At 43.8% G+C, this 17618-nt stretch overlaps 1 protein-coding gene across 4 annotated transcripts in view; it reads left to right on the top strand.

Annotated features, from left to right (window-relative positions):
• AGO3 (argonaute RISC catalytic component 3) overlaps window positions 1-17436 on the top strand; it is a 33963-nt gene extending 16527 nt beyond the window's left edge. The window contains exons 12-20 of one of the 4 annotated variants that reach the window (XR_008440572.1): window positions 48-232; window positions 506-665; window positions 1291-1381; window positions 2626-2820; window positions 3145-3279; window positions 3845-3946; window positions 5008-5207; window positions 6201-6367; window positions 11334-17436. Coding sequence is in view for 1 of the 4 variants with exons in the window: in XM_053998518.1 (XP_053854493.1) it covers window positions 48-232; window positions 506-665; window positions 1291-1381; window positions 2626-2820; window positions 3145-3279; window positions 3845-3946; window positions 5008-5207; window positions 6201-6309 (1177 nt within the window). In the remaining 3 variants the exon portion in view is untranslated. Of the gene's footprint in view, window positions 1-47; window positions 233-505; window positions 666-1290; window positions 1382-2625; window positions 2821-3144; window positions 3280-3844; window positions 3947-5007; window positions 5208-6200; window positions 7886-11333 lie in introns of those variants that run through there. The other 3 variants (XR_008440571.1, XR_008440570.1, XM_053998518.1) reach the window with 3 other exon arrangements.
• Window positions 17437-17618: the final 182 nt, after the last annotated feature.

Raw genomic sequence — 17618 nt, 5'->3', positions numbered from 1 at the left:
TGTGTACTCTTGCTACTGCAAAAATCCAAAAATCTCCTCGTCTGCAGGGGTTTCACGGACCAGCTGCGCAAGATCTCCAAGGACGCCGGGATGCCGATCCAGGGCCAGCCCTGCTTCTGCAAGTACGCCCAGGGTGCAGACAGCGTGGAGCCCATGTTCCGACACCTCAAGAACACCTATTCAGGGCTTCAGCTCATCATTGTCATCCTGCCAGGGAAGACACCTGTGTACGGTAAGGGCACGCCGCTGTCTTTACCTGTTCGGTCAGGTATCATTCGGAGAAATCTGCTGCCCGGCATATGTTAAAAATTACTCAGCACCATCCTTTAGGTGTTAGCCACCACTGTTTTGTGTCTGAAGATAAATCAGAAGCAGGTCTGAGTATGCAGATAAGTTAGAAGTTACTGCACAGTGTGTACACTGGAATTACTGTGACCTATCTAAGATCGAAATGCAGCAATAACCTCAAATGGACTCAAGTTGTCTCCTTGTATTTGCTTCCCAGCGGAGGTGAAGCGTGTGGGAGATACACTGTTGGGAATGGCCACACAGTGTGTTCAGGTCAAGAACGTCATTAAAACATCTCCACAGACCCTCTCAAATCTGTGCCTGAAGATTAATGTTAAGCTAGGAGGAATCAACAACATCCTTGTACCTCATCAACGGTAAGACTCTGGAGATTGCGTTGGGTTTTCTTTTAACAGATGTGGTTATGTTTGCTACTTAGCACCCAAAATTTAAATGTGGCCAAGTTTTAAATTAAAATAGTCTTCTGATAGTAGTATGTGGTATTTGAAGTAGAAATCAATTCCTTCCAGCACAGTCTTAGAATGGTGGCTGGCCTGTGCATTAGGTCTTCAGCCAAGGTTCTTGTCAAATGTTTGATCAGTGTCAAAGTTGAAATGAGGAACAGTTGTGTAAGGAAAAATATTTTAAAGGCAGTTTAAGACCATCCTGCTACTCAGGTCCTGGAGAGCAGTATAATGTGCATGCTGGTGCTATAGCTCAGTGGTGCTGAGGGGACCCCCAGGCTCACACAGGGCCTCTGAAGCCCCGGCTGGGGCTGCTCCTCACCAGGATCATGCCCCACTTCTGGCAGTGTGTTTGCAGTGTGCTTTGGTCTCTGCTGGGGAGGGTTCCAAGTTCACCTCTTGTGCACAAAGATCCCATTGTTGAGCCTTGGCCCGGGTACCTGATAAGGCTGAGACAGAAACAACCCCCACGGTGAGCGATGACCTTGTGGCAGCTCTTCAGCTACGAGTGTGACTTAGCACTTTTTTCTTTTTGAAGACCTTCTGTGTTCCAGCAGCCAGTGATCTTTTTGGGAGCTGATGTCACTCACCCTCCAGCTGGAGATGGAAAGAAGCCTTCCATTGCTGCTGTAAGTTTTATTAAATTTACATGGTGGCTTTTCATCGTGTGTAAATGTTAGAATAGTAAGTGCAACTCATGGACTATGTCTTACGTATGTATTACATATCTTTCAGGGCTTATGCCAGTTCTTTGTACACATTCCCAATGATATTAAAAATCATGTGTTTAAAAGAAAAAAGCTGCCTTATACTTCAGAGTGGTTCCTTAGCTCTTTAATTTTTAAATCAAGGTAAAATGGCATTGTTAAATAATATATTTCTGCAGAAATATTCTCAAGGAAATAACACAGCTTGGTAACATTAGCTATGGGAATAAATCACACAGGACTCCATTTTCTTCAGGGTGGAAAAAGCCCGTTCTTTATTCACATAACTCCTTTTTATACAGTTTTACAGACCTCACGTGTGACTCCAATTGGTCAGGCATTTTCTTGCCAATTACTTTATTGGTTAGGAACAAGTTGTTACCCTGTCACTCAAACTCTCCACGTGTACCTGCAGGGAAAGTTGCTTGTGAGAGAGAGTTTTCATTTCTCTATCTAACGGTGTAAAAACACTTTATGCAGGTGTTAGTTTTTTTTTTTACCCAGGAATAGATTGTTATGTTAACAAACTGCTCACACCAGGATTGCTTTCACATGGGAACCTGCAAAGTGCTGGCTTGACTTACAAGAAATGACAGGCCAGCCAGAGCAGGCCTGATTTTATGAGGCCTTTCTTTATGATTTTTCTACCTTACTGCAACAGTTAGCTAGTAATATTTTTTGGGTTTTTAAAGGAGAAAAGTGTCATTAAAGGCCTGGTTTGGCAGAAATGTTTTTGATATTTCTTACCTTTTGTGTTGGTACAATCCAAAACTCAAGGTGGTGATTGGAGGCTTAGTCAGTGCTCTCCTACTTCATCCCCTTGGTATTTTAGTTGTCATTGATTGTGGTTATGGAAACTGCATCTGTGTTTAAAGTAACTAAGGGAAGCTGAGGTTTTCCTCAGTGTTAAAAGGTGAGAAAATGTCACAGAAAAATGTCTGTCTGGATTATAAAAATATGCCTTAGTGAGAAGCCAAATTCTGTAGGTGCATTTCAAGATGCCTGGGGGCAAAAGGTGTTGAACCTGTAGCAAGTACAAGTTCCTGTTGAAGGTGTTACTGTGGTGGTTGTTTAGCACAAACATCTTGTACTTGCCGCTCTTGGCTTTTTTGTTTTTAATTGTTTTGGCACAGATTTGAGCTTGCACTGCTGCCCTCTCCCCACAGGTTGTAGGCAGCATGGATGCTCATCCCAGCCGGTACTGTGCCACGGTGAGGGTCCAGCGGCCCCGGCAGGAGATCATCCAGGACCTGGCCTCCATGGTCAGGGAGCTGCTCATCCAGTTCTACAAATCAACACGCTTCAAGCCCACCCGTATCATCTTCTACAGGGACGGGGTCTCTGAGGGACAGTTCCGACAGGTTGGTTCGGTTGTGGGTTTCTTGAAGGAGTCTCTTACTCCGTAGTAGCTGCAGGTCTTGTTTTGTACTGTTTGAGTTGCTTACATTTACACAAGATAATTAAGGAGAGAATTTCTTCATCTTGTTGGGTAAGAAGAGTTGCAGCTGTTTTCCTGTCTGGGAAGGAGAAGTCTTCAAATTTGGGAAACCACGTATCTCTAAGTACTTTCTGAGATTACCAGTTGTGTGCCAAAATTGGGCCCGTTAACTACACCGAGTTAGTAGGTGTTGTGTGTAGAATACAGCGAAAGGAAAACCTAAACTCCTCTGTTCTTGTGCTTGTAGGTTTTGTATTATGAGCTGCTGGCCATTAGAGAAGCCTGCATCAGTTTGGAGAAGGATTACCAGCCTGGAATAACCTACATTGTGGTGCAGAAGCGACATCATACGCGGCTGTTCTGTGCTGACAGAACAGAAAGGGTAATCACTGCCCTCTGAGGAGCCTTTTGGGAAAGCTACACGAGGAGCTCTTAGGCTGCTGGAGAAAATATTTGAATGGACTTCTGTCCATCTGGTTGAATGTGCCTGCAAGGGAAGTGTTGATTTGATAAAATGGGGCCCCAAATTGAAAAATCATGGACCTTAAGTCTGTTAAGAACCTCCACAACATCACTGGGGCTAAAATCCATGTGACTACTCAGGACCAATCTCCAGCAGTAATAGAAGAAAGTACAAAATGGTGGAACCTTTTTTCTGAGTTAGTCAATCCAAACTGAAGCTGACAGTCCTAAATACAAATGTCTGCAGCTTCTCAGCCTGAGCTGGAAGGTTCTGATGTGCTGGAGGTGCAGTGTTGTGTAAGGTGCTGGAGAGCCATCCAGTGTCCTTGTCAAAACTCCAAGGTCTGATGCAGAGGCACATTCCAAACAGTTCTGTGGCACTTGATGTGCCGAAACCTTGCCAGTGGTGAATAGAAACTTGTATTTTTCATTACAGTTGAGCTGTATAAACAGCTGAGGCCGCACTTACCAAACCTCTTCTCTAGGTTGGACGAAGTGGCAATATTCCAGCTGGGACAACTGTAGATACAGACATTACACACCCCTACGAGTTCGATTTTTACCTCTGTAGCCATGCTGGAATACAGGTATGGTTGCTTTGTGTAAGTAAATGTGAATTTAGAACAAATTGTTTTTCTTCTTTTTGTGACACCTGTTTACAAACGGTTGCTTAGCAGGGAAATGTTCTTTTAGCTCAGTTTTATCTGAGATAAAACATTATTGTGAGACTTAGAGGATGATTTGCTTAACAGGTGGTCTCTGCTGCACATTTAAATTTGCACTGATGGTAAGTGGTGCTTTTCAAAGTTGGTTTTTAAGAGGTCACTTTAGTTTGTGACATTAGTATTTCTGAAAAAATATTTCAACTTTTATCATACTATTGCTTAAAGTGTAAAAAAAAAAAAAATTACTCTTTAAATTTTTATCACTTGAGTCTGACCACATTGCCATCAGTTTTGTTTAGGTTGGTTGGGCATGACTTCTTTTCCAGTTTTGAATCATTTCAATGGGTTTTTTGTCAACCTTTACACTGTGTCTGAGCAAGCTGCTTTCTGTCCCTGTGGAAAAAGATTTGTATCAAATTTGAGGCAGAAATGCTGGGTGTAGTTGCAGCTCGTTGTGTTTAATATAGCAAGGCATAAAGAACCTCAACTAAATTGATACTCCAGATATATTTGTTTTAAAAGGAGAGACTTGTAGCTTGGCTAAAGCACAACTATTTACCCAATTCAGGTGCACTGTAAGATTTCACTTGAGTTTCTAGTGTTCATACTTGCAGTTAGAGTGCTCAGGAACTGGAAGGATTTAAAAGCACTGGGTGTTTCTCTGGGATGTTTCATGAGAAACAGTTTAATTGAAGGTAGGTAAAAGGAGCTGTAATTATGGTTTAGTCATGTTGGGAGCAGATGTTGATCACTGAGGGTTATGTAGAAGGGGTTTTATGCAAGCAAGAACATTTAGAGCAATATAATCATGTATATGTTAGACTTATTCATCTTTAAATACATTTAGGCCTGACATAAAACTGAACGCGTTCGGCTGCCGTTACGTAGGCGTCCACACTAGATAGCCTGGCTCTTTCTGAACATCAAAACCTGACTTGTTTATGGAAACCCAGGCAAGTGACCCTCCATCCCCATCTCTGCAGGGAACCAGCCGTCCCTCCCACTACCACGTGCTGTGGGATGACAACTGCTTCACGGCGGACGAGCTGCAGCTGCTGACGTACCAGCTGTGCCACACGTACGTGCGCTGCACCCGCTCCGTCTCCATCCCGGCCCCGGCCTACTACGCTCACCTGGTGGCATTCAGAGCACGCTACCACCTCGTGGACAAGGAACACGACAGGTACATCACAGCCTGTGCTCAGGGTTTGCTCCCTGCTGCTCTCCTCTGCTGTCAGGCCTAAAGCCGCCTGACTGCGGGGCATTCCTGCTGGTCTGGCGCTTAGCTTCTGCTGCCTCTAGGACTGATGTTAAGAGCGTCACTCCTGGCAGGTGCTGCTCTACATCAGACCAGAGTGGGTTGGTGGATTCTACTGAATAACACTCAGATTAAAAGAATTCAGTTACTGAAGTATTTTGTTATGACTTTGACGTGGTCTGAGGCAATCAAGCCAGTGATTTAATTTTTTTGCTTTAGGATCAGAGTAGTCATGAATGAACCAAATGTTAAGTGCTTCCACTTATCTAACTCTCTACGTCAGAAATATTTTATAACCTTCAAGCCATCAATGTATTTATAAAAGGCTTATTTTTAGATGAACAAGCTGAGCAGCCACGGTGAAGAGATTTGTCAAAAGGCTCGAGGTTGCTGGGTGAATACAAGAGTTGATATTTCTCAGTGTCCAGTTCTGTCACTGATGCTGTGTTGGGGAAGGGTCTGGAGAGTCAGTCCTGTGGGTGGCAGCTCTGGGGGCTGAGCCTGGAGAAAAGTGAGAGCTTCTCAGTCTCTACAACTCCCTGACAGGAGGGTCCAACCAGGGCTAGTTTGGCTTCCAGGGAGCAAGGGACAAGTCAAGGGGAAACAGCCTCATGCTGTGCCAGGGGAGGGTCAGGTTGGATGTCAGGAGGAATTTCTCCATGGAAAGGGTGGTCAAGCATTGGAAGGGGCTGCCCAGGGTGGTGGTGGAGTCCCCATCCTTGCAGGTGCTGAAGAACAACTGAACATGGCACTCAGTGCTCTGGGCTGGGTGATGAGGTTGGGATCGATCACAGGTTGGACTCGACCTTAGAGGTCATTTCCAACCTTGGTGATTCTGTCAAAGAGATGCGAAAGCAGCTTTTTGATCCAAATTAATACAATTTACAGCCCTGCCTGTCTCTCCCTCGTTCCCTGCAGTGCTGAAGGGAGCCACGTGTCAGGACAGAGCAACGGGCGAGACCCGCAGGCGCTGGCGAAGGCTGTACAGATTCACCAAGACACCTTACGCACGATGTACTTCGCTTAAGTCGATGACCCGGAGACACTCACCGAGAGGAGAACTGAGAACTTAAGCCACATACAATGTATGTTCCAGGGGGTTGGTTTAGGGGCTGTGCCTCCCATCGTGCTGGAGCTGACGCTGTGCAGGGGCGAGAGGCTCACCCTTAAATTGACACGAGGAAGATTGTTTACTTCATCCAGGAACACAGCACTATTATGCAATATGAAACCAGCCAACTGCTTTTTTGGGGCGGGCTCCCGTGGGAAGCACCGCCATAATTTTTTTTTAATTATTATTTCTCGTAGTTTAACCCTCTTCTGCCTTTACCTCAAGTTGCTCGGCAGCACAACTATTGTTGCAAAAAAAAAAAAAAAAAAAAAGATAGTAATAATAAACTAAAATCTATTGTGTAATTTAAAACAAAAAGCAAACCATCTTTTAGAAACAATCACAGTGATTGTTTGGAGAAGGGAAGTGTGCAAAAAAGAAAATAAGTTTTTAACCCCCGTGCATTGAGGAATCTTTCTCTCAGTATTGCCATCGAGCATTGGAATGTGAACATATCCAAGTGCATTGGAATGTACAGCACTAGCTAGGTAACAGTGATGGGGGGGAAGATGTTTTGCACACTAATCCAATAATTTGAACCTAATTTAGCCAACGGCTGCCTTTGTGTCTTTTCTCACAGCTTTGGAGTTCTCAGCTCCAAGAGTTCCCTTTCAAAAGCAATCCAAGAAGCTCATGGTTCATGTGCAGGCAGTAGTGACCCAACTCTTCTTGCTCCCTGGGGGAATTTACTAAAGCTGCTGTTTTACCTAGTCCAAAAGTTTCAATTTTTTCCTATCTGGCAAGTCAAATCTGTTGAAGCTTCACGTGAGATCCGATGTCCCAGGTTTTCTGGGATGGCATACAGTAATCACCAGAACTGAAACTTTAGAGCTAAGGTCTTTTTGGAAAAAAAAAGAAACCTGCTACTTTACTTGCTGCCTCTCACACCTTAATGTGATTCATATGTATGTGTGTTTGAAGTTTAGCTTCCTTTTGTTTCTTTTATATTTATTAGAGTAATAATAATGCTTTAATTTAATTATTACAGAACATATGGTCAACATCAACTTTTATTTTTTAGAAATGTAATCATGTTTATTTTTAAAAAAAGAAACTGACAACTTGTTTTGCTATCTTTTAGTGCAATAAGCATTCTAAAGAAAAACTGTGTCCATTGAGCTGTACTGAAGCAGTGTCTGTACCACGGACCGTGGGAGAATGGACACCTCCAGGATTTTAAAAGGACAAAGTAAAAGCCTTAATTTTGAAAGGAAAGTTTTATAGTCAGAAGGAATCTTGAATTTTCCTTTTTTAAATCAAAAAAAAAAATACAAAAAACGCTTCTAGACTTCTGCAAGTTTTACTTGTCGCTGCAGTCTTTTGATTTAACAAAGGAATTGGCCTTATTTTTGGCTTTGAAATGTGGAGCATATTTGAATTAAATGGAAAGGGTTTTGTATTAAGATCTCAGTTTTTACATGCTTAGTTAAACCTATTTGACATCAGTAAAATGTCTGGAATTAATAAAAGTTTTTAGGATTTTTTCCTCTTTGATAGTGACTTTCCTTTTAAAATTAAGTTATTGGTAACTTCATTTCACTTTGCAAATAAAGAGGGCTGGGATAGTTCTAACATGTTAAATCACCGAAATGTGAAACAAACCAATGGGACTCTTTCATTCCACTTTAAAACCAATGTTTAAGATGTCAGAGACGAGCATTTATTCAACGAGGGGACTGGGGAGTTTTGCACTTTGTAAACTCGTGAACTGCATTTTTGACTGTTTTTATTTGCACTGGTTCATAGTATATTTACTGCAGCTGTTTGTATGGGCATTGCTGTGATCCCAGCCCTCCTGACCTCCACCTGCTCTCACATGAAAACCTGGTTGGTCTAAGTAGCTTCTCTCCTCGTTCTCACCAAATCTGCTGTTTGCCAATATACTGTATTTTGAGCCTAAAATCTGAGCCCATTTTGCTTCACCAGGCATGACCCCCCTTTTTTTTTCTGCCAGAAAAACCAAGTACTGTATTTTGTGCGTTTGTATATTGTATGGAAATGTCCGTAGTGCTGTTCACAACACTGTCTGCAAGAGCTTTACTAACAGCTGGTGTAGATATCTGTCCTATCTCTCAGAAACAAGGAAAATAATGTAAAAGGCTGACTTGGCGAGGCTCAAATTGCACTGGAAACAGTGGTGGGGGTGGGCATGGCTGAGGGTGCTCGGTGGGGGTGGCTGGGGGGCTCAGCGGGCCCCGAGGGGTTGGGGACCCCCGGAGCCAGGGGGTCCCAGCTCGGAGTGCCCTGTCCCTGTGAGTGCCTTCGGGCACACCTGGTGCAGGGAGGGAGGTGTGACAGAGCCCTGTGAGCGAGGTGGGTTCTCAGTGAGTCTCTCAGATGTTTTTCCCAGTCTGTGACCTGACACTTTTCTCCTAAAGTTCTCTCAGTATCAATGCTGTTTGAAAAAGGTTCAGCTTAAGCTTTATACAGAAATTTCTTTTGGAACGGAGAACTTTTTTTTTTGTTTTTGTAAAAAAACCTATTTTACAAAGAGTTCTTGTGGACTTCTGGCATTTAGCTGAAAATTCCTTTTTACAAAGCCTTCTAGCTCTCCTTTCAAAGCTGCTTCTCACCCTGCCCACGCTCGGTGACTCGGATTTGAGAAGCTTTTTTGCTCACTACTTTCACCAAAAACTAAAGAAACTTCATTGGCAAAGTGACTTCAGTTGTCAAGGTAACATTGTACCTGGTTTTCATGTGAAGAGTATTTGGAAGTTTTAATCTCTCTTCTTGGTTTTGCAAATATCTACGTCAAGTGCCGATACTTCTTTGTATTACGATATCAAGTTACTGACGTTGTGAGGGCCACACATTTATGATGCTGTAGCTGCTATATTTATTTAAATGGAGATGGACAATTACTGCACTAAGGAATGAGGAGAAAAGCAAGGAATCAAGGTTAGTTAGATATCTTCGTTTTTTTTCAAAAGAGAATTAATGGTGTGAAATATCAAGTGTAACAAAGGGTGCTGTCATTTTAACTGAGATTAAATAGCCAGATATTCTTCTTTTGTTTAAAAACATATATATTTTGATGTTTGCAGTTTGGGGGTGGGGGGTCGGGATAAATGGTACCTCATCTGTGGTGGCAGTTTCCAGTATATTTTCAGAGTATATGGATTTCTTTTATTTTTGTACCTGCTCTCCTTGAAAAAGAAAAAAAAAAAAAAAAATCTCAAATTTTATGTGCTGTTTGAGGAAATCTTGAGTGGCACAGCAGATCCCCCTCTCCGGCCGAGAGCTGGCTGTGGATAGTCCAAAGAGGGATACGGGCACAGGCTGATGGCTCTTCTTGCTTTGCAGACACCGGCCTCGGGTTTCTGCCTGGGAGAAAAGCAGTTCCCATCTCCTCAGACACTGCACCGAGACCTCACTTGTACTGAACAAGTGCCACTAAGTGCTCCCGTGGTGGGGACAGGCCCAGGGCATCGCCCAGCCCCTCCTCACCCAGCCAGCCCTGCCCAAACCTCCCACCTGGCCACTGCTAGATCCAGAGCTGGAGAGAATCGTAGAATGTTTGTGGCTGAGGCGTTAAACTCGCGACATTTGCCAACAGGAGGAGTGGCTCCGCTCTAAGTCGCCTTTCTCCCTTCCTAGGGACTTGAGCCGTGGCCATTTGACTCAGGATCGCTGTGTCACTGTTCCGTGTGTCATCTGGTTACACGTGTCCAAAAGTTATTTTTATAGCATTCATTCCGGTGTTCTTTTGGGAGTTTGGCCACAGAAATGGTTTTCAGGAGTAAAATGGGTTTCTGGAAGTTGTCAGTCAAATTATTTCAAGATGCTCTTGGTCCTAAATGATTTTCACTTCTTCATGTACAAATACTTGTCCTAGAAAATGCTCAACATGAGATACCATGTAGTCTGCTGTAAAAATTCCAGCTACAAATACTGGTTTTCTACTAGTCTTAAAGTTCACTCTGGTGAAATTCCAAGCTCAAGCTTAAGGCCTTTTTTTTTTTTTTCTTCCCTTTTCTTACACTTTCTTCATATCTTGTCCACTTTTGGTATTTTCCCTGTTTTGTGAACTGAGGGTTTAGAACCTTACTCAAAGCACTTTTATAACCAAGGAATCAAAAGCTCAGATTATGTGTGTTGGACCTGTAAATTCAGTTTTCAAAGGTGGTTGTTTCTAAATGGCCATCGTGGTCTCTGGTCAGGCTGGGCAGATGCTCTGTCCCTTTCAGTGCCGTGGAGTTTCATGGCTGCTACTGGCAGGTTGTTTGGGTCTAATGAAAAATTCCATAGGGGTGTCAAAGGGAAAGATTTCTGTCCCTCTTTTCTACCCAAAGATGGTACTTTAGGTTGATGCTGCATGTTTGGAATACCATTTTTGGTTTGGCACACGTTGAAATCAAACTTCACTTCGCCAATTCACTCCTTGTTTTTGTAAAATATCGTGGTTAGAGCTTGAGCTCGTCGATGCTTTCTGCTGGTAGAAGATTTTGTACTTTCTGTAGTTGAGCTATGAGCAAGATGGATACAGGATCCTACATCTTACCTCCCGAGCAGAATTTCAAAAATCCAGATCTCCGTGACACTAAAACCCAAATTGTTGTCCCCTGAGTAGACAAAGGTGCATATGGTGGGGAAGGAGTTGCAAGGGAGAGGTGTGCGAGGGAAAATATCAAAGCATTGGTTTGGCAGGAATGAGGGTGCTGGGGAGAATCCATCCACTTTCCATCCCACGTGCCCTGGCCTTTCACATCTGTCTGAGGTACCCCCTCACCTGACACGGGTTGTTACCGTAGGGTCCTTTTCAAACCAAGCAGTTCCACTGTTCAAAACTTGGAGTGACTTTTATTTTTTTTTAAGCAAGACAGTCCTCAGAAAGTGCCTTTTTAGAAGATGGTGCTGTAGATTTTTATTTTCCAGTTGTACGTGGCTGCAAATTTAAGATAAATTATTGAAAATGCCAAGTGTTTGATGGTATCTTTTAGGTACTTTCAGGCATCAGCTTCTCTGAGTCAGGACCAAGAATAACCAGGAAGGTGTTTTCCTTTGGAGGGAGAGGCATTGAGGAGCGATCACCAAATTCAGCTGGTAGGCTGGGGTTAGGTTGGGTTTGATCAATGTGATTTCCCTCTTCATATTGAGGGGACTGGGGGTTGGGGTGTGGGAGAAGCCATGGGGACGTGATTGGTGCTGAAAGGAATCCGTGGCTCCCGAAGGATGTCTTCTCTTAGGGGAAGCGCGTTCCCAAAGATGGAGACAAACTGCAGGGTGTCTTAGGAGGCTGGGAGATGGTTGGTCCTCACGTGGCTCGTGTGTGTTTGGGATGGATCAGCGGGTTTTCTGACTGCCAGCTGGGAGCTGGGAGCTCTGCACGGGAGCAGCTTGGTGGCTGGGTGATGCCACGAGGGGGGTGGGTCCCTGGTGAGTTTGGTGAGCGTTCCTGCAGTCAGGAAAAGCTGTAGACTAGACTATTAAACACTGCACCTCAGTAACCTTGTAATGCTGCATAAAGTAATAATAATAGCAAAGTTGTGCTTTGACACTGTAATGTGCTTGCACATGCCTGCAAAAAACACTTCCCTTTCCTTTGGTATCGGTCTGAGTAGCAGTTAAGGGACTTTTCTTTTATGATGAGCCTTGTCCTTTGTTGTGGTGTTTCTGTATATTTATTGGTGGTCTGTGTGCAGCTCATAGGTCTGTGTGTCTGCTCTGTGTGTTGCTTTTAACACTTATTTTTAGGCAGGAGAAGTTTCTGAATGTTTTGGTTTTCTTCTCCAAAGAAAGTTGGCTTAACCAGTCGTGTTTGAGAGGAGACAATTAACCCCCTTGCCATAGACAAGTGCTTCGTTAGTACCTTGTTTCTCTATAACTAAAATGATTTTGTGCATTTTATTACTGTTTATAGTGTTGGGCATTCAAGATGTGGAATAACTTGATGTCAGGATATTTTTGAATATCAGGAGCTTAACCACAGAACTCACTGAATAATTCCAAGTGATCTCTTTGCAGGAATATGTTCATGTCCAGACTTTTTCTAGGAGTAAGCAGAGCTTCTGGACATCATCAATGAAATACGTGGGGTTCAGAGTGCCAGCATTGGGCAGTGCCCTTGCTGAGTTGCCCACATCTCGTTGTTGAGGGGATGCTGCAGCTCCCCAGGCACAAGCTGACTCTCTTTGCTCTGCAATTTCTTCTGATTCAAGTTCGAGACATGATCCAGTGTCTCTCGTAGCTTGTACCAACTTTCTTGTCTAATTGCAGTGCCCAATGCCACTGTGTTGGTATTAAGCTTGCCATGATGTTCAATTATTTTATATTTCCAATTTCTCAATGTTACTAGGCTGGGGTTTAGAAAGCATTTTTCATTCTAAATTCTGAGCCAAAAATGTGTCTCCTGACCCTTTTAGTAGTAGCTGTTTCTATCTTTTAGACTAAAAAGGGCCAAAAATCTTGCACCATCAGCTTGTTTGCAGCAATACCCTCCATCTCCTCCCCTGCCTGTCAACCAACTGCTTTGTTTCTCTCTGTATTTAGCTGATATGGAACCTATTGAGATTTAGAAGGAAGTTGCTGCCTCTTTTTTTCTATCAAAAGGAATGAACTTGCACCTGACAAAGCAGTTTTCTGTTGGACACAAATCTCTTGCCTTGGTGTCCATGAGCTGCCACATGCGACGTTTAATTCCAGCAGAAATGTTTCTGTTGCAGTCATTGGAGGGTGCATGATGGTTTAAAGTATCCAAATTAAATAAGAGCTAACAAACTACTGAAAATAGACATTATTAAAATACTTAAAAAAAAAAAAAAAAAAAAGCAAACCAAAACTTGACAAGGAGCAGCTGCAGGTGGACAGGGAGGACCTCCTCCAGGAGATGGAGAACCTGTGGGGCATCAAGATCCTGTGGCTGTTGGAATAGCTCAACAAGGGAAAGAAAAAAAGGTTGGAAGAGGCAGAAAGGGCAGACTCAAAGTAACAGAGTGCTGTAGGAGTTACTCAAACTCCTTTAAAAATTACCAAGTGGGAACATCAAAACAGAATATTGACGCTAATGAAGAAGCAGCAGAGCCTCGTTTGCCTCCTGTAGTAAATAAAAAAGCAAAACTTGACAGCTGGTGTTTTCCTTCAGTACCTTCCAGTACTAGAAAAGGCCTGTAAGAACGATGGGGGTGAACTTTTAAGAGGGCTTGTTGCCACAAGATTTGGAGTGATGGTTTTAAACTGAGGGAGGTCGGTTCAAATTAGATTTAAGGAATTTTTTACAGTGTGTGTGATGAAACACTGGCACAGGTTGCACAGAGAAGCTGTGGCTGCCCCATCCCTGAAAACATCCAAGGATGGGGCTTGGAGCAATCTGATCTAGAGATCCCAGGTCACAGCAGGGGGGTTTGTCTGGATGAGCTTTAAAAGATCCCTTCCAACCCAGACTACTCTGTTGTTCTGTGACTGCTAATTCAGAAACTAATGTATGAGGGGAAAAGCATGTTCCTGTATATTTTTAGGGGTGGCTGTTCTTCTCAGGACTGTGCTGCGAGCAGGTGGCAGTGCCTGTGACAGCTGCCCCCTGAAATCGAGCTGTGGTTTTATCCAAACCTTGGAATCCCTCACTTGGGTGAAACACATGCAGCTTCCAGTGGCTCTGCTGGTTCAGACAGCACCAGCCCAAGGGGTTTTGTGAGCAATATGCAGCCCTTCTGTACAACACAGATGCCCTGAGAGATTCCTGGTTGCCTGGAGGTGTGCCTGGCTCCCAGAAGAGCAGCAGGCAGGTGTAGAGGTCAATTTGCTGTAGCACTGCAGTTGCTCTGCTCTTCCTCAGCTCTCACCTACCTCCCCATTCCCTGAGCAGGGTCTCTCTCCCTCCACTGCCTGTATGGAATTAGCCATGTTGAGGATGCTGTGGCTGCGTGGAGCACAGATCAGCTCTGGATGTGAGGGTGGGGGTGTGGGATGGTGACAAAAGCCTGTAGAAACAATGGACTGGGTAGGTGTCAGGTGAGCTGTGACTAGCTCACACCTTTCAGGAACATCAGACGTGAGCTTGGGTATCCTGAACTGTTTGTGTTGGACTTGAACTCACTGAGAGCAAGTATGTGCCTTTTTCTGACCAGGAACAGAGCTGGAAAAACTAGTATTTGCATTGGTAGGATGGTTAGTATTTTTCTTGAACTGTTTTTAAAGCTCAAAATCCTTGGTCAGAGTTGGTTTTGTGTTGAATTACTTTAAATCAAAGTGAGCCCTGAATTAGAACTACCCAGAGATGAGAAGCTTTTAAAATAAGTGGTTTCTGGAGAGTAATGTCATCAAATAAACCTACTTCCTGGTAGACTTGCAATTTTTTAAAATAAAATTTAACCTTGATACGCTTATCTAATGAGAATCATTAATTCTGCCTTTATTTGAATGTTGCCTGTCCAGTGATGTCCTCGCTCTTTACTGTGCTCCTGCAGGTTTCCATACACTCCATTGCCTCTCCCCTCTCTGCCCATTTGGAGGCTGCAGGGACATGGGCAATGTTGTCCAGTGAATGTCGGGGAGCAGTGCAAAGCTCTGACTCAGTGGGGGTGTGGAGGTGAGGATTAAACGTCACAGATGAGTTCAGAAAGACGTTTGCCAGCAGCGGGGGTGGCGATGTCTGGGGACAGAATCGCGTGGTCACTTGGGTGTGGGAAGAGGAACAATCCCCCATCCTCTGGCACCAGGCCCCCATTGTAGACACTGCACTGGGCAGAAGTAAGCACATGTGTGCTTAGATGCCAGTTTGGGCTTTAAGCTGCTAAAAAAAGTGGGTTTTCAGACCAAGATGGAAGAGGTTTTCCAACAGGTTCTATTTGAAGCAGTTTTGAGACATTGGCAAGCTGTCCAGCCAGGAGCTTTGGAACCTGCTGGCTCCGAAGCAGGTTCCCTTTCTGACCCGGGGGAAATGATTCTGCCTCGTTTTTAATCTAGAAAATGTTTGTGATGATTCACATCGCCTTATGAGAGCGAGTTACTGGGTGATCTGAGGGTGAGCCATGTCGTGACAGTGGTAACCTTGTGACACAAACTCGAGCAATTCTTGCACGTTTGCATCTCCCAGTGAATCCGGTTGTTTGGAGCCCATCCCTGCTGGGAGCTCTTCCCTCCCATCCCATCGCAGCTCTGCCTGAGGCTGAAGCCCCTCGGGGTCAGTCCTGTGTTTGCCATCTTGCTTTCTTTAACCCACTTGTTGTAAAACAGATGCTCGGAGGGCAAGTTTATTTAAATGAAAGGGTGGTTTTTTTTTTTTCATTGCTGAGAATTACACAGGTCTTTCAAACGCATTTGGCAGTTGGAAAATTAATGCTATAACTCTTATCTAGCAACACAAAAATATGGCTGTATGTTGAGTTTAGGGGCATGCTTGCCCATAAATCATAGATCCACAACCCATTTCAGTACAGGTGTGCAAAACTTAGCTTTCACAATAGTTACTAATAAACTTTCATTTTGCTTACACTTGCAAATCTCTTAAATATCTTCAAAACCAGTTTCTTTGATAGAAAATACATGTCTTGGTAGGTAGTGTCCACTCAGATGTAATAGCAAAGTGGTGCCCACTGGAGCAATGCTGAATTTAAAGAACTTTTGGAGGTTTTGGAACCTGGTGGTGTGCCAGCAAAGTGAAAACTTGAGTATTGCTCCTGAAGTAGTGAGGATAATTGAACACCAACAAAACTTGGTGAGAGGAAGAATGCCAGAGATGGAGTTTGGTTTCTGGCAACTTTGCAGTGCAGAATGGCTTCTTCTGGGTACTTGCTTTTGTGCATCACTTCTCTCCTGTGGCTGTAGTGTTTACTTTCTTTTTCGAACTTGATTTCTGTTTTTCAGTGAAATCTCATTTTTGCAGTTTTCAGTGTTGAATCTCTCCTTGAGCTACACATTGTTTTCCTGTAGAAAAAAACCCGCTTCTAGCTCATTGTGTTTGGTGTCTGTTTGCAGGCAGGTGTGAAAAGTGAGCTGCAGCACAGCAGTGGGGCGGGCAGAGCGAGTTTTGGGTCAGAAATGTTGGTTTTACAGGCACTGGTGTACAGATCAGCGTTCCAGGGGAGCAGTGACACTTTGAGCTCCCAGGGGACAGACCCTCCTTCCTGTTGTTCTTGTCTCTTCCCTTGGTATAAGCAGTTCAGCTCCCCAAGTAGCCTCATGGTGGGGAAAAAGTGGGCTGTTCACCTGGCTGGAGGTGTATGATCATGGACAAGGACATAGTCAGCAGGTGTTACTCCAGAGCTTTCACAGTAATTGGTAGCATTTAGTTACGAGCTAATATTAAAGGATTTTCAGAAGAAAAAATCAGGTGGCATTGTGTGTGCTCACTGGCCAGTGAGCTGTGTTAGTTTTGGAGACTGCTGGAAGCAATGTCACACATAGAAATTTTGTGTATTTAATACCAAGGGTTTAAATTGTTCAAAAAAAGAAAAAGTCGTGCTGTTTGGGATTCCTTTTCTGAATAAATTTCTAATAAACCAGTCTGGTGGATTGATCCTGTCCCATGTGTCTGCTCTTTCTCAAATGCTGGTAACTGCTCCTCTGGTTTGGTGTCCCATTGCTTCGGCAGGAGCGTGAATGTGTTCCCACCGTAAAGGTCCTGGGGGCTTTCGAAGCAAAAGGGAAATGTTTCAAGAGTAAAGCAGAGCTGTGACTTGAGACGTTGCACAAATAGATTGTAGATGGATGGCAAACAAACTGGTAAAAGCCTTTATTTTTACTTAACCATCTTGACCATGTGTGCCTCTTTGTACCGTGGGCTGCAGCCGTGCGGGGTGGGAGGGAACGTGTCGGTGTTTGAGATGTACTTGCTAAGCAGAAGCCGTGTCCTCTGCCCCTTCTCCCTTTCCGGACAAATTGTTCTTGCCAAAATTTTCTACCTGTTGCAAGAGTTGCTTTCCTTCCAGCACAGTAAAATGTCGACTTCTTTCACTGTTCCTTCCCTCTCGTAGGCATCTGTAACCTCTGTACGACTGTGTATAGGACACAGCAGTCATCGATCTCTGCTGGCTATAGATACCATCAACTTGAGTGTATTGTAAACGAACTGTATTCATTTGAAAAATAAATTTTTTTTGAAATGCACGTGGGTGAGGCTTTATTTATACTTGCATCGTTTTGATTTATTCCCAAAGCAAGAAGCAGATGTTGGTCTGGGTGGGGGGATGTGGAGGGAGGCACCAGGCATATCCAAGGACAGAAAACCATTTACTTTTGGTCTTTTTTTGTAGTTTAATGCCGTTTCACTAAATTTTTTAAAAATCATT

The sequence above is a fragment of the Vidua macroura genome, chromosome 25 (assembly GCF_024509145.1).
Source record: "Vidua macroura isolate BioBank_ID:100142 chromosome 25, ASM2450914v1, whole genome shotgun sequence".
NCBI classification, from domain to species: Eukaryota; Metazoa; Chordata; class Aves; order Passeriformes; family Viduidae; genus Vidua; species Vidua macroura.
The sequence above is the reverse complement of the archived record's forward strand: the minus strand, read 5'-3'. Positions and strand labels throughout refer to the sequence as shown.